This window comes from Oncorhynchus keta, chromosome 34 (assembly GCF_023373465.1).
Source record: "Oncorhynchus keta strain PuntledgeMale-10-30-2019 chromosome 34, Oket_V2, whole genome shotgun sequence".
NCBI lineage: Eukaryota > Metazoa > Chordata > Actinopteri > Salmoniformes > Salmonidae > Oncorhynchus > Oncorhynchus keta.
Window position 1 is genome coordinate 33,996,730 of NC_068454.1, and position 26,296 is coordinate 34,023,025.

General features: G+C 42.2%; 1 protein-coding gene across 3 annotated transcripts; it reads right to left on the minus strand.

The window, feature by feature from the left end:
* lypd6 (LY6/PLAUR domain containing 6) lies at positions 1-26,211 on the minus strand. Of its 3 annotated transcripts, none has more exons than XM_035749887.2 (5): positions 26,020-26,211; positions 6,823-6,996; positions 3,636-3,734; positions 2,747-2,877; positions 1-2,159 (listed from the first exon to the last, which is right to left on the minus strand). In XM_035749887.2, the coding sequence occupies exons 2-5, from the start codon at positions 6,938-6,940 to the stop codon at positions 1,986-1,988; spliced, it is 522 nt and encodes a 173-aa protein (XP_035605780.1). In that variant the 5' UTR covers positions 6,941-6,996; positions 26,020-26,211; the 3' UTR covers positions 1-1,985. The 3 variants fall into 3 exon arrangements, with proteins under 3 accessions (XP_035605780.1, XP_035605781.1, XP_052349693.1); XM_035749888.2 differs by lacking the exon at positions 26,020-26,211 and adding an exon at positions 14,980-15,191; XM_052493733.1 differs by lacking the exon at positions 26,020-26,211 and adding an exon at positions 4,189-4,868 and having other exon boundaries at positions 6,823-6,960.
* Positions 26,212-26,296: the final 85 nt, after the last annotated feature.

Below are 26,296 nucleotides of genomic sequence, written 5' to 3' on the forward strand. Positions count from 1 at the left end.
TCAGTGGTCATGTCTTCATCTTTAATATGAAGTTACAAAGTCCTTCACATCTATATATACAATTATGTACAAAGACATTGCATATACAAACAGAGATGATATTTACATAACGTCAATTGGCACAACATGACTAGATAAGATCATGCACAAGCACTTCTTCCATGAATTGTACAGCATTTATTTAAGGCAACATCTGGCATGATATGTTGGCATTCAGGTCACAGTACAAAAGTCCTGGCAAAATATTTAAAAGGGAAAATCTAGTATTGCCTGATTGGTTTAAATGGACACAACATGTTTTAGCCCTTATGTTACCCCATAAAAAACGAAATGTAATTTATAAAATGTTAACAGAGCAAACTACAGTAGGTAAAAATGTTTGCTTTCTGTAAATCATGCTTCACTGTTTTCCTTTTGCTGCTTGGCTGGAGTCCTACTGAACAGACAGTGTGGTAGGGAGGGAGGAGGGCAGACCTGGGTTCAGATACTATTTGAAATCTTTCAAATACTTTGATCGTTTGCTTTAGTCTGCCTGAAGTACTATATGAGCATGGTTTGCCATTTTGGGACTATTCTATTGGTCCATTGAGCCAAACGATGATTTAAAATAGTAAATGAAACCAGGTCTGGAGAGGGGAAGTGACCAGTCTCCTTTATGTCTCGGGCGGTCAGCCTAAATAAATCCGAAATCCTGGAGAACAATAACACTGTATTTGCTAACTCTGCATTTTTCCCGCCTGGACAGGCGACCACACCGCCAACAGAGAGTGATGGATGAGAAACACATCACAGAACAGAGCACAGTACAAACATCAGAGGGACATGTCACAAGAACGTACAAAAACATTAAAACACTTGTGAGAAAAAGTATCCTGAAGAACACGTAGTGTCAGTAATTAATTGTGTGCGCACAAAGCAAGTCATTTATTGTTGCCTCTCGCTAAAACTGAAATGACGAGACATAAAAACATGCTATTTGTCCTACAGTTACAGCACAGCTTCCAAAGCCTAGGTCAAACAAAGTGCTGCACTGAGGTATGTGGGTAGCTGTATCATGTGGAAAGTCAGATTCATTTTTCATCATCGGTCAATTTTGAAGCTAAAATAGACCTGTAATTAACTTGGATCCTTCTTTTTTTTTTAGGTTTTGAGGAAATAGTCGTCCCACAACAGAAACACCAAAGGGTTAAGTGTTTGTTTGATAAGCGCCCGGCTCTCTTTCCATGTCGGTAAAAATACTTTCTGCATACTAGACGTAAAAGGATGCGCAGCGCCTATGTCACCTGTTCCTGCTGGAAAATAAAAGATGTAGTCTACACTTACATGCTATTTTATAAACCTACCGGCGTAACGTTTCACACAGACATATTCACCTTCTAACAACAATGTTCCATAAAAAAATAAATACTATGTATATGTACATATATGTCAAACATACAACATGGGGCACGGACTCACAAATGTGAAAATGTAAAAACATAAAAAACGTTAAACCAGACAAATCCTCATAGAAGCTGAAGCTGTTCTTCAATTCTTCCTCATCGCTGGAACATGTTGAAACTCTTACAGTATATAGCCTTCTGACGAATCCAAACATGCCACAACACATTTCAAGGTTTACAGTTTCCCCTCCTTCTGTCCCGGTGCAGAAGACTAGTAGGGGGAGAATTATGTCATTTCATACTCGGATGTATATTATGTTTAATCCTTCAAGATTGACAGCCATATGGCCTGTGTTTTAGAAGCAGTATCAGTGTCCAGTTCTAAGTGCACATTTTATTGAAACCAAGCATAATGATGAAAGGGGATCAAAACTGGATTCCTTTTCAATTAAAAGGAAAATAAGCTGTCAAAAACTGCAGTGAGTACTATTTCCATAGGGTGTAGATTGAATCGATTAACAGTTGGATCGGAATACATTAACAGTTGGGTCAGGCCTTCAACTGGTAAAGACAATTGTATATGTCAGTATCTCTCTCCACTTCTCAAACATAGCTGGAGATGAGGAGGGTGAGGAAAAGGAGGCAGGATATTAGTCTGTAGCTCTGTGGGATTCGTGTGGTGCCGCTGAGAGGTGAGGTGGTGGCGAATACGGCCTCCGTCTCATTCCAGGGGAGAGGAAGGTTACAGATATTGCCCTCACAGCACGCCGTACAGACCTAAAGGAGAAAAGTTGAAACGTTAGATACAACACTCGCTTGCGTCTTCTCTGGTCTCTCCCTCTCTCTCCCTCCCTCTCTCTATGTCTCTCTCTCTCTCTGTGTGTGTCTCTCAATGGGGAATAATGCAGACTTCCGAGGTAGTGAAGACACACCTTTCACCGGGGATTAGAATGACAGCCTACTGAGAGAGAGCAGTTTCAACCCTTCTCTTTATCTTATCTGGAGCGAGCACTTTGGAGGATCTCCGGATTAACTCAAAAGCACAGTTAAGTGGTGGTGACTGGGACAGAGCCATAATACAAAGCACCATGTTCACGTTGCCTGACCCTGGCTCTGACCCCAGTCAAGATTTGACCACCACCATAGCCTGAGATCCAACCATAAACTTTACCCTGTTGGCGGCAGTTTGGCTACAACACCATCTACCTCGGTCTATGTCATGACTGAAAAATTCCAAGTCAGAAAAATGCCATGCCCAAAGTCAACTAGAATAATTACGACCAGAGAAACCCTTGCCCCACATCATGCCATTCTAACCTCCCAACACTAGGCTCAACACTCTTCCCCTTGTTCCCACTCCTCACCTTGTTTCCTTCGTGGTCTTCTTCAGAGCATCCAGTAGAGAGGCAGTCCTCCAGAGCCACACAACGCTTTGTCACGGAAACACTGTCCCCCTCCACGTCCATCTTGTGAAGCGTATAACAATATCTGGTCTCTGTTGAGAATAAAGATAGTAAATAAGACATATTGACCTCTTGCTGTGGCTACCACATTTTGGTTAGCATGGAGTTAAGTTAGAATTGAGAGAAAAGCTGTGCTTTTCTGCTCATAGGTCGTGGGGAAATACACTATAGGCTATCTACATCTGACCCTTTCCTGCATTGAATCCACTGCCATACGGTATCTGACATACTCCAAAGCTATACATGACAGTATGTCACTTTTACTATCAAACCCATAAAACCTGGAGAAAAGCCAATCATACCACGTCACAGAGAGCATTCTAGGGAGTTTTGTTCAAGTAGTGCATGTCTCTATCCAACGATCTATGAGGCTATTATTTATACAAAGAACGTGTATTTTTTTGGGCTAGGCCAAGAGTAACTTATTAGTCTTTAAGAGCGAGCTGTAAATCAGTCGGATAGAGGTCGAGCCAAGCTAACTCACTAGCTATTTATAAATAACTCACTAGCTATTTATGAGCTAAACATGTCAACATCAGGGTGACATATACTCAATAATACACCGAGGCCTCCATTGAAGGAACAGAGCGGTAATTTACAACTTTGTGGCAGTACTCACAGAAGGAAAGAATGCCTAATTTAAATACAAAGTAAGAGTAGGTCCTATATGAAAGCAGAAGGAGTAAAGAATTAACATATTATTATTACTTAATGAGTAGGGCTTGAAATCATACTGTTGTTATCAACGGTGCTGAAAAGAAAATTGGTTTGCCCTAGTGGTTTGACTCACCTTGTGGGCAGTACAGGTCTGGCGCCCAGCGATTACACTCGTAGTTGTCAGGTGCCTCCTCACATGTGAAGCACTTGAACCCGCCTGGGAATGGAGTGGCTGTAGAAACATACACACACACTTATTCCACACACTGATTAAGAGTCATGCCCAGGGCACTGGACCATGCATAGCCAGTCACACAGCCATAGCCAACAAACACTTAGCCTAAGTGAACAGAAGTCCTGAAACATTGAATAAGATTAGCAGGCTTATACTAAAAGCTGGGTTAATAATAGTATTAGTTTATGAAATATGTCCAGAAAAAGATTGAACTTTTTGATAAATAAGTTTGGAATGCATGTAACGCGTTATTTTGGATTAGTAAAACAAAAAATCACTCTTATAACATGGACTTTAGGGAGGGGAACTTGCACCAACATACTGTACATAGTGTATGACTAGTAGTAATCTATATCTCGCTCACACACACTTGTTCTGATAAAGACTTAAATTGCCAAATGCAGTTTACCCCATGCACTCTGTTAACTCAGCGAAACACTAAGACTAATACCATGCAGCTCAGTTGCTGCCTCCCTTCTCAATGCATTGTCCCCAGAGGAAGGAAAATGTCCATGGTGGGCCATCTGTTGTGATCAAACGGACGAAGAAGCTGTTAGTCTTTCCAGTTTCACACCATTACATTCATCTGATTGGCCACTCCTCCACAGCGTTCCCCAATGATAGCTACAGGTCTGCAGGTCAGGCAAATTTAATTCAGAACACAAAGCTTGTTGCCAATCACCATGGCTACGTCTCAAATGACACCCTATTCCCTATACAGTGCACTATGTAGGCCATAGGACACTGGTCAAAAGTTGTGCAGTATATCAGGAATAGGGTGCGATTTAGGACGCAGACCATGATCCCGCCTTGCCTCGTCACTGCTAGCTAGACCATGACCCCTCCCTCCATCTCCCAGGATGTCTGGTTAGTTACCACTCCCTAGGAGCCCCCCCACACCCACGCACAAAGACAGACACACAACTACGCAAACACCCTGTCACATGCTCACATATGTACATAGACACGGACACATGCGCGTACACGCGAACACACACACATATACACACACACACCATCTACCAAATCCCCATGGGGACTAGAGGGGTGGCCTCGAGCTGACACGGATATCTCCCGCAGTATCCCAGAAAGCCGGCACGGTGTTAACCTGATCCCGGGAGTTCTGCCTCTCTGTGATGAAAGAGTCACAGATCTTAAGAGATTTTCTCTCTGGCTACACGGGGACCTGTTTCTGAGACGTGGGAGGGCTGACCTCTAACATGCCCGCTTCCTGGGGAGAGTTGGGGTTGTTTCAGACCCTAATCTGGGAGTTTATACCTAGCATATGCCCCTCTACAGAAGCCTATAGTGACCCAGTCTGTTTGTTGCACACTGACTGGAGTAAGTGGTCCTGCAGGGGGTCTGAAAAAGGGGAAAAGACTGTTGTACAGAGGCCATGTCGAGGCAACTTAGCTTATCTACTGACCTAACAAACTAGGAAAAAGGCCTGTAAGAGGACTTGAGATGTGGAGCAGCAATTTACCAGCTGTAATGTGACTTACATGACTTGTATCTATTTACCATTTTCCCTATACTGGCACAGGTGCACATTGAGTTAAGACAGGGAGGAAAGGTGGGAGAGAGAGAAGGGGGGAGGAGAGAGAGAACAAGTTGAGAGTACTATGTTATGGAAAGCAACCATTCCTGTGGCTCGGGAACATGATCTAATTGACACTGAGGACCAATTAGTGAGTGTCCACATTCTACCCATGCCGGAACATTCTGTCTCGAGTCACAGGGACAGCCAGAGGACAGCAATCAATCAGTTACCCTCAACTGAGTCTTGTTGGTCGTCACTGTCACGATTTGGCTCAGAACACTAGAATTCTAATTAAGATAACAGTCTCTATAAGCATTATTTTTGATTTATTGATATTGTGTTTCATTGTTTCAATCTGAACTGATTCAGGAAATATTGAATAAACGTTAATAAGATGTCTATGCCATTTGCAGTTGGTCTTACAGTTAAGTTAAGGTGTAGTGTAGTGTCTCTATTGGGGGGGGGGCTGAGTGTAAATATTGCTGGGCTAATGTGTGGATGAGACAAAAGAAGGCAGACGGCAGAAGGCAGTGACAACATGGGTGACTGTGGGGGCGGCTGACTGTGCCGGGTAGCTATGCGTGGAGTCACATGACCCCATACCTCAGATCAAAGAGCCTAGCCTGGTGGTGGAGAGGGGAGGGAGCAGGCAGTTGCTGTGCCAGCTGTAGATCTGTCTGGTTTGGCTTGGGATCACAACCTCACTGGATATACACCCCTAACAGCTATTCCTGAGTAACATAGCCTTTGACTGACTTTTTCATAACTCTTAAGGGTCAGTCAAAATTGGAATAGAGCAGTCTATTAAGGTTTGGGATAAGCCGCAGTTATGAGGGATGTAATAAGCAAAGGGGGCTCATCTAACGAAGTAGTCTCATCACAAGACGGTAAAAGTGTGTGTGTGTGAGAAAGAGAAAGGGAGACATAGAGAAAGAGAGCGAGAGAAAGACAGAGAGACAGAGGGGCCTCTCCTCCATTAGAGATGGCCTGTAATAACAGACTCAGTCTATTGACAGCTTTACAGGGGACTGAGGGGCTGAAGGTCTCCCCCTAGCCTAGTTTATAAGGCTTACACGTTCTCAGAGAGAAAGGGCTGTGCTACATGAATACATGGACGTGGCTTGGCCAGTTGATTAACAGTTAAAGCCGACAGCGGTGACTGACTGACCGTCTCAATTTTATATCACCCAGTCACTGGGATAATAGCAGTCCGGTCACATCATTGACGATGTTAGCAGAAGTGGGATCTCTGAGTGCAATAACAGCTGCTGACTGATCTACAAGGCATCCAAATCGCATCAGACCAAACCCTGGGCATTTTCTTAGCTTGTCGGAATAATTTAATACGTTTCGTCCAACACAAACGCCAATTCCATGCAAGTCAGCTGCATTTTGGACATAGTGAATTAGGTCTGTAAATTACTTGTAACCTTTCACGCTATTAGTATTGGATGTCTAGAAGAATATCCCTCTCATCTGGGAAATTAGGACACCATCACTCTATTAAATACTTTTGGTCATGAAATAATAAAGTCTGATTCTTACTTGAGGGATGGAGGTAGATGATGTCCTGTTCTGTAAAGTCCTTTGATTGGGCTGTTTTCAGCCAATCAGCGATGACCGTCAGCAGTAGGACCCAGGCCACTGCAGGCCAGGGTTCCATTGCTGGCCGCGGCTTCACACATGCAGGTCTCTGATTGGACAATCACACGAGGACACCTGCAGCGGAAAGAAAGCACACATTTAACCCAACTCTTAGTTATATTCCTTTTTTTAGCCAATGCGATAGCATGTTCCACTTTGCACAATTTACTTTGTTTCATTTCAAAGAGAAAAAAAAGCATATTTTAAAAAAAAAACAATCGATTTGGATTTCTGATCAAAGCAACCTGACTGCCTATCCTAACTATATGGTACAGTGACCAGCCTTTTTGGAAAAGACAGAGGAAAACCCTGAAGCCCTGGACATCCTCCAATCAGCCACCAGACCAGAAACAACAGAGCAGTGTTCATCATTAGGGTTGCATCCTAAATGGCACCCTATGTGGTGCACTACTTTTGACCCCGGTCAGGCAATGTTCCCATTTGGGACACAGCCTGCATCTATTATCCCCCAGTCAAACATTTCCTCATTAGATCGATGACACCAGTCAGTCTGCCAGGGACCAGACTCTCATGCATCATCAGCCCTCATGCTGTCTTGATTCTGGTCCAGCTCAGTCTTTATGCAGTGAGAAACCAGTAACAGAGTTAGGCATAAAAAAAACAGTTGGGATAGTAATAAACAGTTACTTCTGGGTGAAGCATCCAAATCAATAGAATAATTACATCCAAATGTATATGCTGGTGGTCTTACCTGCTCACAAAGTGATTCTCGAACGGCTCTCAGCTCTAACTCTAATCATACTCTATCCTGGTTGCGTAGATCAAAAAAAGACTGTTCAAGGGTACAATGTCATATTGGACAAATCTACTATGTTTGAAGATCGACCAATACTTGAGGATTGAACGCCCAAATAAATGCTCTTCAACCATACATCTATCTGTCAGTGGAAGAGAGCGGAGAGTACTACTGTATTGTTTAGTCATAGCTGAAGGGGTTAATAAAAGGCTGTGTGTACCAATTAGGCCCTCGGACCTTTGTAATTCACGAGGAGAAAGACCGCTTTGGCATAGATTACTATTTCTATTAGTTGAATGTATTATTTATAAGACTATCATTTTTTACCAATGTATCAATTTCTCCAGGGCTCTATAAGTGAAACACATATGCAGTAAATTATAATAGGTATTTTCTGTTAACTCTGCTTTTACCACAAATAAAGAAACAGTCTTCACTGAAATATTATTTATGATTTAATCAGAAGTTATTCAGGATCACTTATAGAATCACTGTGTCTGTCTGTCTTCAAAGCCTGAGGGACAGTGATGTTGGGTGACCGCCATTGGATTAATGTGTCACCATCACAACAAAGGGAATTACGCTTAGCCTACAGTTTCAGACTTAACAGTGACAAAACATAGGATTCCCTGGCAACATTAGAGGGGGAAGGGTGAAATGATTACATTAATATGAATATGAATATTAATATTACATTAATATTGTACTCGTATGCCTTTAATGGAATGCCTGTGTCCTTGTGTGTCTGTGTGAGCAAGGTTAAGACATTTACGTGTGAGCGAGGTTATTTTACCATTACGTGAGGATCTCCCTTGACTTTCCCAGACAAGGTTGCTTAACGGTCTGACCAATTATCTCTGAAGAAATACCCAGTAACCCACAACATGTCCAATACAGACAAACCAGCCTTACCCAGACACAATATTGTGACATTCATTAGGTTCAGGAATTCCTCAGCAGAAGGAGGCAGTGGTCTAGTCTAGTCTCACCACCAAGGCCCATGTTGTTGACCCACTTAGTGATTCTGGGTAGATGTTGACTTCTCTGAAAGTCTGAATAACCACAGTCACATCGGAGGAGAGTTCCAATACTCTTGTTTTCACCTCAGAATGGTGAAATGGCCCTGACCTTCCAGAGAATGGTAGAATGGCCTGACTTCCATTCAGTGTCCTTTTCCTAGTCTCCCAAACAGGTCCGAGGTAGCCAGGGTAGATGGGGCCTCTGTCCCTTGGGAAATCCCATTCCAGAGCCTAGAGCACGGGACACAGCCTGAGAGCTGGGAGACAAGGCTCGTCCATCAACCCTGGGAGAAATGTAGGGGTTGGCTATCGTGTAATTGTGTTCTCCTCACCCTGAGAAAGACCTTGGCCCATTCTGTCAGAGCGAGCTGACAGGGATACAGAAGAGTGCCTGGCCACGGAACAAGGGATAGCCCTGTGGTTGGTTGTTGTATTCTTTAAAGAAAATTTTGAGCCGTTTACACATTTGTCACATACACTTGACTCAAGCAATTTGTGTGGCACAACAAGACACAACGAAGGGTGCAAAGCAAACTTATTAAGGAATTGCATTTGAGTAAGATGTCTCACTCCTAAGATCAATGCAAGCAAGAAAAAACAACAAATTCCTCCAAAGTTCACACTTAGTTCATTTTCATCTGGTAATATCTGACACCCCCAGTCAAACTGATACTTATTGGCATTAGAGGATTTACCTCTGAGCCTCACTAAGTAATTTTAGGATTAGCTCTCAAAGTCAGCTGACTCAAACTGATTAGTGTGAATGTAATCACAGTGCTCCATCAAACCAAATCAAATATTGCTCACAAATAGCAGCATCGCCTTGAGACTTTAAACTTTGAAGTCTCCTGTAAGCCATCTTTTGTACGGACTGTTGCCTCTTAAATCCGCCCAGTGATGTCTTTAAAGGTCCAATGCAGCCATTTTTATCTCAATATCAAATCATTTCTGGGTAACAATTAAGTACCTTAATGTGATTGTTTTCAATTAAAATTGTCAAAGAAAATAATAAAATAGCTTCTTCGCAAAGAGCAATTTCTCAAGCAAGAACTTTGCTAGCACTGTCTGAGGGGTCTGAGTGGGGAGAGAGAACTGAAAACTAGCTGTTATTGGCAGAGAGGTTTGGAACTTTCTTTCTTATTGGTCTATTAACTAATTTACCGCCTGGTGATGTCACCAGACAGGTCAAAACTCCATCCCACTAAAACAAGCTGGTCTTTTCAAACAGCTCTTACACTAAAAGGGGGTTATCATAATTGTGGAAATATATACATTTTTGACTGCACTGTGCCTTTAAGGACAGGTGTACAAGGCCATTAGAGTTCTGTCACCCTGGGCTACCAGGGTGGTTGGGGAGTGATAAAGCACTTTAATGTATTTAACCAACCAGCAATATCTCAGACCACAGCCACACCACAACCTTTTACTCTGAATTTCCACACCTTCATTATCAAACAAAGCTGCTCTTCCATGTTTAGTGGTGATTGGGATTTGTGTTGTTTATGAACCTTGAGGCAGGTAGCTAAAGGTATTGTAACATGGGCCAAAGAAATCTAAAAGACTGAGCAAATAATCTTTATCTCAGGGTGTGGCTACACTGACACACTGTTGGATTTTCAGTGCACCAAAACAAAACAGCTTTCATTTTCTGGGCTCTGGCTCATACAGTAAGTACTGTGTGTATGCTTTCTCTTCTTTGCTTCACACTGCTGTTGAAGAGATAAACACAATTATCTTATCCTTACCATGTTAAGTCAGCTTCTTTTGTTAACTAATGACCCTGAGCAAATATTTTCAGTCACTATAGTCTGAGGTATTAGCAGGGTACCTGATTTATGAAAACAATATAATTGTTTGGTGTGGGGATTGTTCTGTGATAGAATCGCTAGGACAATGTTGTGATTGTGCTCTAGCTTTGCATATGAAATGAAGTAAACCATCAGGGCATGATGAAACAATCTTAGTACTCAATGGAAGTCTGCAACTTTAAGATTTGATTTGAATAGAATAAGCAATAAGGAAGAGTACAACACGTTGCAACAGAGCCATCATGACGAGAACGAGTGTGTTTCAGTCAACTGACATAGACAAAGTACAGATATGTTTTTACTTTTCCTGTTGAAAAATGACATTTCACAAGTATAGATACAGTAAAGTACACTAATAGAGCAGAATAGGGTTTTCTAAGACACAATTGCAAAATTCAAGGGTTTGGCAAATCAAAGAGTTGTGTGATGGTTCACTCTGATGTCATCTGCCTCCCCCCTTGCTTGCAGGAACAATATAGGAGCAATAGAGGACAAAAGAGAAAAGCCCCCCACTTGTGCCATGTCATGAGGATACCTGAACCGCCTAATTGAGATGTGCCTTTTGTTAAGTAAATCAGGTGATAAATGAGGTGCTAGGGAGCTGGAGTGGATATTTAATAGTACACGACAAAACTCTAACATAGGTTGTCAAAGCTGTCAGGAAAAAAAGAGAATTCAAAAAATGTGCTGAATTTGCTGAACTGTGAAAATCGAAGCCTGAACTTCACTCTTGACCTAATCTCTACAACCACACTCTCCCCTTAAGCAGCACACTAACCTGTGGATGACTGGAGTGAACCCTTCAAGGTCCAGACCATAACATCCCATCCGGTTTGGCCATAATAATGCATCTAAAACACGCTGATGGCTGTGTTACAGTAACTGTAAATAGGATAACATGAACATTGGCAACGCTCCACTGCAAAGTGCAAAGGGAAATCACGAGGGATTGGTCATGGTTAGGGGGATTGTTTTATTATCATTTCTTATATTCAACACCTGAATCAGTGTCTCTCAACTTCTTTCAAGTACACTTGTTCATTACGGCTCTCATGTACACACATAATACTTGCCATTTCTACCTTCAATGTGATGCCAGGAAAACCACAACCACCAACACAAAACACAACATATGCCCAGAAGCTGTGCAGAGTCATGGCCCCTTGTAATGCTCTACCTTCTGACCCCCTGGGCAAGGCGCTGTGGCACTCTGTAGCCACGGTAGACTGCATTGAGTTTCCTCCCAGAGATTGTTATCATGGCAAAAGGTCCACAGTGTATTCAGGGAGAGACCAAAAGAGAGAGGTGTACATATCAACCAGCAGGAACACTGACCCATTTCCTGTTTCCTTTTCCTGCTACTGTAACAGGTAGAGAGACAAATACATGAAACAGACAAATACTATTCTTGGATGGACCAAGAATGATAATCTGCAATGCTAGGATAACTTTGACAGGCCTGTTGTATAAAACACTGCACTAAAGCAAAATGTATAAACAGGTCAAACGGGCATCCTTTACACAAATACTTTTAGACCATTTATTTAGAAAAATACCGCAATTCCAGGATTCACCAGTTTTGGAGTGTTCAGTAATTTATTAATTCCATTATTTTCACAGATGGAACCACTTTCTCAGTAGCACAAAAAGTCCTTTGGAGGACTGTTGAACTGCTAAAACCAGCCGCAAAAACTATTGACTGATCACAGGGCTGATGAGGCAGATCAGATGAGTGTTTCTGATATTCACCAGATTAACCTCTGCCTCAACCTTTACTCTGGGGATTGCAAAAATAATACCTTGTGTATGAATGGGGAGAAAGCTAAAGGACACAAACAGACAGGTATCCCATTGACATTGGGAGTGGGGACAACGGGCTTATTTAAACTCTGCAGGTGTCAACACAGAAGCTAAAGGACATCTTATTGGCCTTAATATCTCTGTGAGAATTCGTATTTAACATGCTAAGGTACTTCTATCTCTCTGTGAGGAGTCTAGTATTACATGTTACACGCTAAGCCATGTGTCAGCAGGTGCCTCACTTGACTTTGGAGGAAACAAAATGACAAGGCTGACATAAATGGAGGATGATCGAGAAAGAGTGCGACTGCTCCAAAATAGTTTATCTACAAACGTCAAATTTAACACTAGCCAAAAACTTCTCACAACCTGTGCCATGATTCAAGAAAATAGATTTCACATGACATTTCTCCCCATGTCTTCATCTGTGTTGGAATAAGCGCTTGGAATTTCTTTCCAGTGACAGTTTCCTCTATGATTCATGCATTAATACTGTGAGATAAGCATCAATCCTTGGTCAGACAGAGTTCATAGAAAAAAACGTTCAAATGTTTCTCCTATTTTTTTTTGTCATAAGACAATAATTAATGGGTGGTTCAGAAAGGCAACCTTCCAGTGCATGTCAACCTTTCAGTCAGGAAATGCTTGGAGTGGAACAACTTCAATCGTACCAGCCTCTCTAAACCTCTGCCAGGATGCCTGCCATAAGCTACACCTGTCGTCAAAGCCTTCATGCCTTTTGGCGCGCTGTGCAAATGGAAGCTGTGGTCTTTTGTTTGTATTTAGAATCTTCTCTTTTGTTTAACAGGTCTGAAGGGAGGGCTGATAGACTGTTGTTTGGCAGTTGGCACAGCCATAGAGGTAATCACTGTTGAAGGAGAAGAGGAGGAACCTAGACAGAATCCATCGTTTCTCTTTTTCTAACACCACGTGACTGTTTCATTCTTTTGTTTGTCTCTCCTTACTTATTTGCCTGTGTAATATTTTTCACTCTCTCTTGCTATCAATTCCACAAGATGGGGAGTCTCACTCTGAGGTGACAGGTTAAATGGAAAAGCATCACTCCAGCCTTTAATGAATTTGAAAGTGGTCCCATTTTCCAAACCCCTCCCTTTCAGTTTGACAAAATAGCAGGTCGTGGCAACCGACCACTGATTCAGGATTGTGGCTTTAAATGCAAACGCAAAGGGTGTGTGTCTGGGTGTGCTTAAGTTTAATTAGCCAGGAAGTGCCTGTGTGTGTGTGCCTGCTGTGAGAGAGGTCAATGGGGTAGTAATGAAGAAAAGCAGCATTTATTACTCTTAAGATCCCTTTCAGTGCCCCACATGGCCCCAGGTGAGTAATGAATAGCTCCACATGGTTGTGGATATTGGAGGAGGGGAAAATGATTAACATTCATAAACCCTATCCATTATACTGTACAACGGCACTGCTTCAACTGGATATTGGAGGAGGGAAAACGAATCCCATTCATCACACAACAACACTGCTTCAACTGGATATCGAGGGGGGGGGGACGAATCCCATTCATCACACAACAACACTGCTTCAACTGGATATCGGAGGGGGGAAAACAAATCCCATTCATCACACAACAACACTGCTTCAACTAGATATCGGGGGGACGAATCCCATTCATCACACAACAACACTGCTTAAACTGGATATCGGACGAGGGAAAACGAACCCCATTCATCACACAACAACACTGCTTCAAATGGATATCGGAAGGGGGGGTGTGAATACCATTCATCACACAACAACACTGCTTCAACTGGATATCGGAGGGGGAACGAATCCCATTCATCACACAACAACACTGCTTCAACTGGATATCGGAGGGGGAACGAATCCCATTCATCACACAACAACACTGCTTCAACTGGATATCGGAAGGGGGGAAACAAATCCCATTCATCACACAACAACACTGCTTCAACTGGATATCGGAGGAGGGAAAACAAACCCCATTCATCACACAACAACACTGCTTCAACTGGATATCGGACAGGGGAAAACAAACCCCATTCATCACACAACAACACTGCTTCAACTGGATATCGGAGGAAGGAAAACAAACCCCATTCATCACACAACAACACTGCTTCAACTGGATATCGGACAGGGGAAAACAAACCCCATTCATCACACAACAACACTGCTTCAACTGGATATCGTACAGGGGAAAACAAACCCCATTCATCACACAACAACACTGCTTCAACTGGATATCGGAGGAGGGAAAACAAACCCCATTCATCACACAACAACACTGCTTCAACTGGATATCGGAGGAGGGAAAACAAACTCCATTCATCACACAACAACACTGCTTCAACTGGATATCGGACAGGGGAAAACAAACCCCATAACAACACTGCTTCAAACCTCTCCACGTGTGACTCTCAACGAATCAAATACCTACTGGTTCTTACTACTAGCATGTTTATCATCCTTTACCAAATTCTATAAAGTTGGTGACATATTATCCAGTCTACAGAAAAGTTTGTGGTCATACGCACATCCTTAAAAACATAGGTGCGGGGTTAATAAAGAAGACTAGAAACAACAATATTATCCAGTCTTACCAATGTTTCATTTCATTACAGATGCACATACATTAAGAACAGAATTAAATCTGCCTTGCCTCTCTACAACTAGCTGCATAGTATACCTTGTTGTCTCGAGAGAGAGGATGACGCAAAGTCATCCCATCCCAATCTTCTTTCAGGTCAGTGCCAAAGTCAGACCTAATGTTCATATTACTCTAAAGCCCAACACAAAATGCTTGGGCCTGAGCCTCCTTGTGGGTGAGAGCAGCAGGAGTGTCTCTTGGAGAGGATGCCAGCAGGGTAAGGCAATCTGTGGCCCGCAACACAATCTCCTGAGCTGAGCAATGACCTGTGAATAATGGTTCCTCCCTTCTGAGAGGGAGAGAAATGCAAATCACCAGCAGTCTAGTGACTCTGAGAACTGGTCTGACCAGATTCAGAAAAAGAGGGAGGGAGAATTGGTTGGACAGGGGGGAAGAGAGGTAGGGAGGGGAGAGTGGTGTGCAGGGTTGGATAGGTTATTATCTAAATGTTACCCGTTACAGTTACTAGTTACTGTCCAAAATTGTAGTCAGTAATGTAATTTTTGGATTACCCAAACTCAATAACGTTAATAACTTTCAGTTACTTTTGGATTACATTCCCTTAAGAGGCATTAGAAGAAGACAAAACTGATTATTTAAACACATTTGGTGTGTCATCATAGTGGTCACTGACTTGTGGTCACTGACTTGTGGTCAGACTCAGGTGGAACTAATGTAGACTTGCACCTTTTTTTCAACACTGAATTGAATGTCATTGAAAAAAACTAAAGATGTCATAATGTATTTATTTTTTTAAAACATCCTTTCTGAATTTAAAAGTAATCCAATAAGTAATCATTTCGTTTTTTCCAGTACCAGTAATATGACTACAATATTTTTAGCTGGTAATGTAACTAATGTAAAAACAGTTATATATATATATATATATATAATCATATTGAGATTCTTGGTGCAAGCTTTTCTTTCTGTGCTGCAGGCCTTTAACAGTTGTGCACATTTCAACAGCGTTGTACCTGGGTAGCAGAGTGGTATAAAATATTATACTAGCTATTATAAACTGGGTGGTTCGAGCCCTGAATGCTGATTGGCTGACAGCCGTGGTATATCACGTGTATGACAAAACAGTTATTTTTACTGATCTAATTACATTGGTAAACAGTTTATAATAGCAATAAAGCACCTCAGGGATTTGTGATAAAGGACCAATATAACACGGCTAAGGGCTGTGTCCAGGCACTCCGCATTTGCCTGATTATGAACAGCCCTTAGCCGTAGTTTATTGGACATATACCACACCCCCTCTGGCCTTATTGCTTAAATATAAAATAGAAAGCTACAGTATGCTACAATAGGAGAGGTTTGTCGGAACTTGCCTGCACAACTGAAAAAAAGCTTGACAAATCTATACAGTATGCATACCTTTTGTCCCTTAACAAATCCAATTATGCCATTCTTTCAGGACGATTCAGAGAAACAAAGTCAAGCTGATTAAATGCAGGGCTGACAACCGCAGTCGAGACAAAGCCCAAGCCTCCCATTGATTCAAAAGTGCCAAAACAAAACGAGACAATGCTTCATCAACATGCACTGTCCGCTCTTGTTATTTGCCATATGGCAGCAGCCAACGATGCCCCTGGCCTCTGGTAGTCTATCCCACAAAACCTGGGGTTACATCTTAAATGGCACCCTATTCCCTATATAGTGAACTACTTTTGACCAGGGCCCACAGTGCACGGGTCAAAAGTAGTGCACTATGTAGAGAATAGGGTATCATTTGGGACTTTGACTGGGACTTGGGAGTCGGAGTCAAATCGGATCAGAATCACTGGCTGGCTAATTGAAATCCTACATGCGACCAGCACAACCCTAATCCAGCAGTTTTCTTTTGAAGTGCTCCAAGTCAGCTGTATAATTTTTTAATCCCCAATCTCGAAGGTTTGTCGCATACGAAGATCCAGAGGATTAACCATGTAGCTGGTACTCACGGGGGGAACAGGCTGCTGGCTACTGACAGAAAATGCCATGGTCAGGAATAAAAGGGCGCCCACTGTACAATAATAAAGCAGTGGAATGTTGCCTGTGTAGATAAAACATGTATTGTACTTTGCCTTGGCCTTAACATGACACGGGATCTGGCTATTAGTCCATTTTGAGGTTGGTTTGGTTTGATTACTAAACAATAATCAGTTTTCGATTTCAGTTTTGATTATTTGGGTTGAATGTTGTAGCAAAACAGAATAAAACAATTAATAAAAGTCACATGATGGTAGTGACTGCCCATTACTTATTAACCATCATTTATTCACATTATTTTATTTTAATAAAATATTTCAGACATTATGTCTATTACATTTGCTTCATTTGAGGATTGTATTACTTCATTCCATGTCATCATCTCGTCTCTATAGAGGTGCTGCTTATGCCGTCTGACAAAATCACTATAGTTTTTCAAAGTAAATAAGGCATACTTTTTGACTGCTGAACACCAACTATCAATCACTTAGATCATGTATTTTCAGGTCGAGATACATTGCGAAGCAACAGCTCCTCTCTATATCCCTTCACGATCACACATTCTTCTGTCTTTTCAGTAGCAGGCGTAAAAGAAACACAAGACTGGACAAGTAGATGCGCAATGGATTATGGCCATTGTAGTTAATTACCACGCTTTATGCACTAAACTATGTGGAATATTGGCCTGTTAGAAACTAAAACTCCCTACTACATCACACAGCTCAGGCTGGATCTGATTTGTCTTTAGAGAAACTGTGCAATGTGTGCATTGAGTTGACAGAAGAAAAACGTACGAAATGGAATTCAAATAATTAAACCGATGTCAGTCAATTCGTTTTTTTTGTTTTTTTTTACACTACCTCTTATGATAGACATAAACGACGGGATAGCGCAGATTGCAGAGTAGATGGAAATAGTCTGGGACTGTAACAATATAACAGCAGGAAGGAGAAGCTGGATCAAATGAAGACTCAATGGACTGTATGCCTCAACAGTTACAGTCATTATAGTCCGTGTTTATTTGTGTAGCTGTATTTGCCACTATGTGCCATTCAATTGCTAGTGAGTAGGCTAGTCATTTACTTTAGATATAGGACACCACTCTATTTAAAGGAGCAGGGAACATTAAAATGTGTCCCAAAGTTATAGTCTTACTGCAAGGGATTGGTCCAAGTACAATGTGATTAAAGCTTCATTTCCTTTCAACTTTATCCCATTAAAACGAATGCATTGAAATATTTAGGCCTACATAAATCACATTAACTCAAACCCTGTCATGACATCATGTAACAAATACCAAGCGAGCAATTGTCATAATTACAGTGTAATTTTCCACATTTCGGAATAATTACCTTTCTCCCAACATTCTGTCGTTTCTGGCCTGTAGCTGTAGTTTTTTTTTTTTCAAACAAAGCTTTTAATTAATATTTTTGCCTGCATTTATTCACAGCAAAACATGGCTTGTGTTGAGTCCAAATAAAAATAAAAATGTGGGTGTGCTTTAGTATTGAATTATGTCTACGACATACACATAGCCTATTAATATGAATACAATAAATAAAAGATCATAAAGTGATCACCAAAAAAGCCTTTCATTTCAAAGCAAATATGAGCAGAATTAAACAAAAGTTTATAGGAATGCCAACATTGAAACAGAAGCCGTCATAACACCTCACGTGGTACATGTTGTTTGTGTACCGTAAACCACACAATGTAGGGTGGTTACCAAGCAAACAGGAAAAACTCCCTGGGAGGTCAATACAACTCACAATGGAGTTCTCCATCTACTGTACAAACTGGACCACTTGACTTTCACTGTACCACTTTAAGGATCACAATGAGACCTTTTTTCTCTCTCTCTCAACTCCCCCTCTCTTACCACAGTTTACATGTACATGGGCCTTGCCTATCGATCAGTCAGTGAGACAGGCATCCATGTTTGCGTCCCAGTGTGATGTGATGTACAAATGCTCCTATTCTACACATAATGCTTTAGCAGGGGGCTTAGGAGAGGCGCAGTCAGCCTGTCGCCCCCCTCCTCTGGGACATACCAGCTCTCCCACATTGTTTGGCTGGCCTGTGAAGGGGCTAAAGCCCCTGCATGAGAAACAGAGGGCGCAGTACACCAAATCTCTTTGAAGGGTGGCTAAGATGTGTGAAGTTTTTGATATGGGACCGGGCCCACGAGGAGAGGAGGGGTGACTGTGACTGAGGTATGACTGGGATCAGAGGGGCTGACGGGGGGATAATGTACCCTGTGACAGCTGCAGAGGGGTCAGACTCAGAGAGAGGGGCTGCAGGGGTGGATCTGATCCCCTTGTACTTGAGGGTGACATGAAGCCGTGGGTCCAGTTGAAAGGCAACATGGAAGCTAATTGGGATTTTGGAGGTGACTGTTTTCTTTTTTCTTCATTTTGTCTTAATAGAGGCACTAGGGACGGCACAAACCACCCTGGCTCAAGATTTTTCACACCACATACACAGGGAGGGCATGGACTGCTGACTTTAAAGGTTGAATTAGGTACCCCAGGAGAATGAAGAAATGTACAGCACTCCATTTAAGAATGAGTTCAACTATGAGAAGTTGGTTTTGATTGTCTACGTTTGAGCTTGATTGAACTTTAGAGACCAACAATGGTAAGACTGGGTCTGGTAGGAAGACTGGATAGAAGACAGGACCAGCATAAACCACCAGTCAACGGTCAATAAAAGACAGGAAGGCTGAACCTTCCCAACCAGAACTCAACAAGTCTCCGGTTCTCTGATTTATTCCCCAGCAAGCTGTTGAAAGTGACCGTGTACGTAGTTACAGGAGACCTTACATCGCTGATCTGACCAGTCTTATATTACAGAGAAGTCATTTCCCTCAGGAAATATGAGTGGTTTAGGACCACATTTTTGTCCTTTCTTCCCAACACCAAAGTCTGTCAAAAGAAACCACACAATTAGACACGATGCATAAAGCTTTAAATGCTCTGCTCTGTAAAGACCTGACTTCAAAGTCAGAATGACTGGCCGCTTCATTTTGAAGACAACGACCATGTCACCTAAGGAAAATTGGACTGATCGATTCACAGTCAGGAAAAACAGATTCAAGCAGTCAATTGAAGATGGGCTTAAGTTTAAGAGATTGAAATCCCCTAAAATCGGACCTTTGGTTATTGGCAATACTGAGATCATGGAAGGGAATTAGTATTTTACTCCAGAGATACATAACTGTGATTATTGAAGTATATGTAGGCTTAGGAATGTATTAAACAGAATATAATACAGTCAATTGTTTATAGAAAGGAAATGAATGATAATCGTAATTATTTGATTTTACTGCCCTTTGTGTGGCAGAACATTTTTACAGTTACGCTGCAGAAGAAATAAAACATGGATTTTACTACTACAAAGCATGAATTATGCATAAGACACTATCCAATCACATTCATGGACTAAAAGTGCTGAACTTCAAAGAAAGATCATCAAAAGACATGATCTCAAGGGACGTGGTAAGTGTATCTCTGGTTGTAGATAGTAAAACCGTGCCCCTTTACGCTCTCAATCCATTCAAAGTGTTGAGCAGGGTGACGACGTTGCCTGCATACTAAAATAGAGGTTAACCAACCATAGCCCTAGCCTAGATGCTGTCTCTGTTCAGCTATTACATACCACTCCTCATTTACTAGAGACTGGCCTATCATTAATGAGCTCGAGGAGATCAGAGGATTTCATCCTAATTCTTTGGCAAATGACAGGAAGTGAAATGTTCGCTCAAAAGACTGGTAACCAGACTACCATAGCCCCATAACATGGGAGGGACTACAGTATATATGTCACAATGTGTGAATCAAAGAAGGTGAATGTGACAGTGGATTTTCCTGCTTTCCTCAAGAAGCTCTGATTTATTTTGTAGGCTACATTAGAGTCTCAGATTTCCTTGGGGAAAACATTTCGCCCTGTTCTCTTCTCCGCGTGTAGAAATTCTATTCTCCCTCTTTGCTTTCATCCGTATTTTTAGTCCTTGAAATCTCAGCCATGAGTGCTTCTTCTTCATATTTCACTGCAATTTAATTGCACTTTTTCTATCTACAGTCTTTGATTAGAAAATGAACAGCATGAAATCCAAACACAGAAAATGTACACCAATTGAAAATGTAGGATGTGTCACTCACAGTTGCAGCAGATTATGGTAATCAAGCACTTAACCCCAATATAACAGGACAAAAAAGAGACAGCAGGTTCACCCCAGGATGCAAGCTTCTTCCAGGCACACATTGGTGTGAGGGAGGCTAGAAGGAGGCAGCGTGGACAAGTCGAATACATCTGATCACTAAACCATTGGGAAAGATACCAAGGGGTGATTAGAATCCAAATAAATCTGAAACTGAACTGAATTCTGCAAGGCCACACCCCTTTGCAGCCATGGAAAATCATTCCAGTAGTTTCCTACAGCCTACCGGGGAACATTGGGTTAACTGCCTTGTTCAGGGGCAGAACGACAGATTTTTACATAGTCAGCTCGGGGATTTGATCCAGCAACCTTTCGGTTACAGGACCAACGTTCTAACCACTGCTGTCCCAGGGACTATACAAGTTTGGGAACCACTACTCTAGTTTATTAGGGTTTCTGACTTAGACAACTCAGTGGTGCAGTCACCGAACATAAAGGTCTGGTAGTAAAAGTCATCCATGCATTTAAGCTTCCACAAACTTTGCTGAATAATTCACAGAGAGCAGCATTAGCAGTATGTCAGAGACGGGGATATACAGTAGCAAGAGGGAACCACATAACCTACAGTAACCTTTGTTGAACACATTTCCAGGCTACAAGTATTGTCCTTGAAAAGACAATACTCAAATGTTATGTACTTGAAATTAACATTACAGTATACATAAGGGGCTCCCGAGTGGCGCAGAGGTCTAAGGCACTGCATCTCAGTGCTAGAGTTGTCACTACAGACAACCTGGTTTGAATCCAGGCTGTGTCACAACCGGCTGCGATTGGGAGTCCCATAGGTCGGCGCACGATTGGCCGAGCGTTGTCTGGGTTTGGCCAGTGTAGGCCGTCATTGTAAATAAGAATGCCTAGTTAAATTTAAAAAATACATCATTTGGAATTGGCACAATAAGAAAAAAGCCCCTTTGAACACTATTAAACTAATTTGTGAATGATCTGGCTACGACGGCCTGGAGGAAAACTAACCCGGTCCTGGCCTAGCTATGGAGCAAGCCTTCTCATCTCTGACCCTGTCCCTGATCCATCCCTGTCCCTGATCCTATTGACAGCTACTCCTCAGTGACACCCTGACTAGAGAGTGGAGAGAGTACCCCGCTACAGGCCCAGTCTCTGAGATACTGGAGACAGAAAGCCACTCTCTGCTGTGCAAAGGCTGGCTGAAGGGTTAATACTGGTTTAAACATCCCTATCATAGCTCAGAACTAGTCCACCACTGACCTCTGCTATGCTGTGACCCACTTGAACATCACGGCGATGACAAGCGTGCAATAGTGATTTGCGAGGGCAGCTGAGAAGTTCCTACGTCTCCTTATGAAAATGTGGAGTATTTCCGTTTAATGTCTTTAACAGTGGGACAGAGAGGGAGAGAGAGAGAGGAGAGAGAAAAACAGAGTAGTCTAAAACAGGAAGAGATAGAGATTGACCCTTATATAAAATGTGGACATTAACCCCAAAAAGGATGTGTGACCAAGGAGTTCTCTTCATGAAGTGAAATACAAATATCAAAGGCCACATGTCTGTCAGTAAAAATCACAGGAAACATTTTCTCACAAAAAGCATCCAGGTCTACACCGGGAAACAGGGGTGGCATGTTCCACAATGACTCTGTGTGTGTGTGTGTGTGTGTGTGTGTGTGTGTGTGTGTGTGTGTGTGTGTGTGTGTGTGTGTGTGTGTGTGTGTGTGTGTGTGTGTGTGTGTGTGACAGCATTTTGCCACTGAGGGTAAATTACTGCAGGCAACTCAGATACTGTAAATGGTAGGGAGAGATAATTTACCACTGAGAAAACAGCCAACAGCGCATTCTGGCAAGACCAACACAGAGTTGAGCGCACCTTGACAGGCCTTATTTGTCATGTGTTCGCATGCAAAAAGGGACGGACCAAGGACCAAAGGCACGTTACACAAGCCATCCATCAACCTAGTGGGGAGGCTCAGCAGTAGGGCTGGCTGTACCAGTACATGACTGAGTGAGGGTTCCCATAGCAGCCCATTACCATTCACCTCCACCATACCTGTATTATCCAGGTAACAACCCCCATACTCTGTCTGCACCTACCGAGGATAATGACCCATATACCTGCATCCTCTGTCTCCACATCCTTGTTATTACCCACATCTCAAATTATACCCATGTGTCTCCCCATACCCCCATCCCCACACCACTATGTCCCCTGCAGGTGTCCCTACCTACATCTGTCTTTGCCCAGCCGTAGAGCCACATCACTAGTACCGGTGGTGTCACTCAGAGTCATTGGACCAGTGACAGTCACAGATCTGACCGGGAGCACTTTCAATCAGAACAAAACATAATGGATTGTGTCCAAACTAATGAGGAGGAACAGAGCGTTCCCCACCTGACATGATGACAGTACATTTGTCAACCTAGTCAGGGGATACCTCACTAATCCATCACACAACAGGGTCGATCGGGTTGTAGATCTATCCATCAATGACACAGAGGTAGTGCAATGTTAATATACATTTTAATGATGGTGCATATATAAGCTGTAGGAGAGAGTGCATTAAACTGACCCAAAATGTAGATGTCCTGTGTGATAGATGGACTGTTAAACAAATCAATCTGAAACATTTTGATCCTATAAGTCTTGCTAAATGTATTGATCCTAACATCTAACATCACAGTAAGTAGTGCACTGAATCTCATCATATATTTGACAATTGCATTCCTGAAAAGTACACACACCAAAAATCTATCAAGTTATTATGCTCTTTCAATACATTTGTGTTTCTCAGTCATGATTTAAAAATGAATATTAATCTCAATCCGGCGAGTGTTCCTCAGCTCCAGCAAGTGATTTCTGTTGAGAGCAAGGCCCATACATACAATCCCCCTGAAATGGGGCCCAGGGGACCCCATGCCTGTTCTTGCCACGCGTGGGCATCAGGCATCAGCCTCGTGCTGCAGAGCAGAGCAGCCCACAGAAACACACAGTTTATGGGAAGACTACATTCTTTCACCTAAAAAACTAATTTCTCATGCTCTATTGTTATGCTGATGTCTTCCTTACAAAAGCATGCATTGCCCCAACTCACACCGCCGCACGATTATCAATGAGCCAGACTACAGATGGAGCTTCACACCAAATCAAATAAAAAATCAAACACAAAGTTACTGGTCACATACACATGGTTAGCAGATGTTATTGTTAGTGTAGCGAAATGCTTATAGCAAAATGCTTAAATTTAAACAACTCTTCCCTTATTTCAGATCAAATATCAGTTTCCTCCTTTATTTTGATCACATACAGCATATGCATCAGTTCATAAGAAAGGTCGTCAGTGATGATGTGCTATGGCACAGATTGGTAAGGATAGCTTTTTCTTCTGTGTCGTTAGCTAATATACTGGACACAAACATTTATGTCTGTAATAAAAGGAAAAACCCATTCTGATTGGCTGGCCCTGGTTCCCCAGTGGGTGGACCTGGCTCCAAGTGGGTGGGCCTATGCCCAGTCATGTGAAATCCATAGATTAGGACCTAATTTATTTCAGTTGACTGATTTCCTTCTATGAACTGTAACACAGTAAAATCTCTTAAATTGTTGCACGTTGCGTTTATATTTTTGTTCAGTATAGTTGACACACAGAGGTGGCAGAAAACACGGTGCCTTGTTGCATAAGGATCAAAACAGGGTGATAACTATGTCTTTGTAACAGTAGGGTGGAACCTCTGGTCATCACCAGTTATTTTCTCTGACCACCAGATTTTAGTGGCACCCATACATGGAATATGAAGGGGTAGAGCACAGCAAGGTGATCTAAGCCAAACTGACAGAGCTACCACAGAGAGGAGCAGCCTAGCAGGAGGGAGAGGTGCAGGAGACTAGGGCAAGTCTTTGCCCCCCAGCAACCTCTGCTCTACAGAATATGGAGCAATGAGAGAGACCACTCCCAAACAGATGCACTAAAATCCACATAGCAACAGCAGCAAGCCCCCCGTGAACAATGCCCCCACCTCTCCACTACTGAGGCAGTTACAGACAACCTCAAACCTCTGGCTTCCATAGATGCGTCTGTCTGGGGGTAGTGAAAACACTGTACATGGACAAGACAAGGGTATGGGAGCCTCAATGCACCTGCTAGTCTACATTCACATCCATTGCAATACTGAGTTCCTTTTCCACAGTGGATCTGGACCCTGGTCTGTAATACAGTCCAAATGTGTGAAATTAAACCTGCATGGCATTTAGTACAATCTGGCAGAGGTGTGGTCCAAATGGAGCTCATAGTTTCTATTCCTTGAATACACCAACCTCTTGATTTAGTAACATAAAATGTGCAAAATGTTATTGGTTTCAATAGAAACTAGGTAATAATTGTGTAATAATAACGTAACTAATCTGTAGCCTAGCAACTATATTGTGGACAATCAGACAGTCCTTTGTTGTTCTGGGAGTATCATTTATTAATGTCAAACAAACAAAAACAGCCTTTCAAATATATTTAATGTTAGTCAAATAGAATTTGTCACATTTATATTTTACTCAAATGACAGGATACATTTCCTCCATCCATAAAGTAAGTATTATTCATGCATGGATAATATTTTTCTCTATTCTGGTCATCATGTTATGGTCTTGACACAGGAGAAGGGGGGTCAAAGTGGGTCTGCAAGAAGAGCTTAAATACAACACAAAAACAGTGTGTACTGGATACAGTTTCATAGTCTATTGCACTTGGCTTTTCTATTATCTTCCATTATTGTTATATTCATTTTCTTTCTCAAATAATAAATAATGTATCAATTTCTTTCTTAGGGGGGCTCTGTTTACCCATGTCACCGCACAGCCACTCTATTGTCGCTTATTGGTCCCATTGAGTATTTGTAGTTACTAAATAAACAAAACACTTCACTTACTAGGAATTCCTCCTGTAGCAGTCAAACTTCACCCCAGGTCCCAGTTTTTGAATAGTCCACGGCTCTAAAACAAATGTACACTCCTCCGTGTGTTGCCTTTGCGGATTATTGCACGTCGGTAGGTCGGTGTATTGGCTCTGTGACTCTTTGACGTCTTGGAAATGGAATACATTAGTTGACGACGGGTGGCGGGAGGCGTGTTCAATACCGACTGGGACAGTCCCAATAGGCTGCGCATCTCGATAGTAGGTTCACATTCAAATTAGGAACACAGACA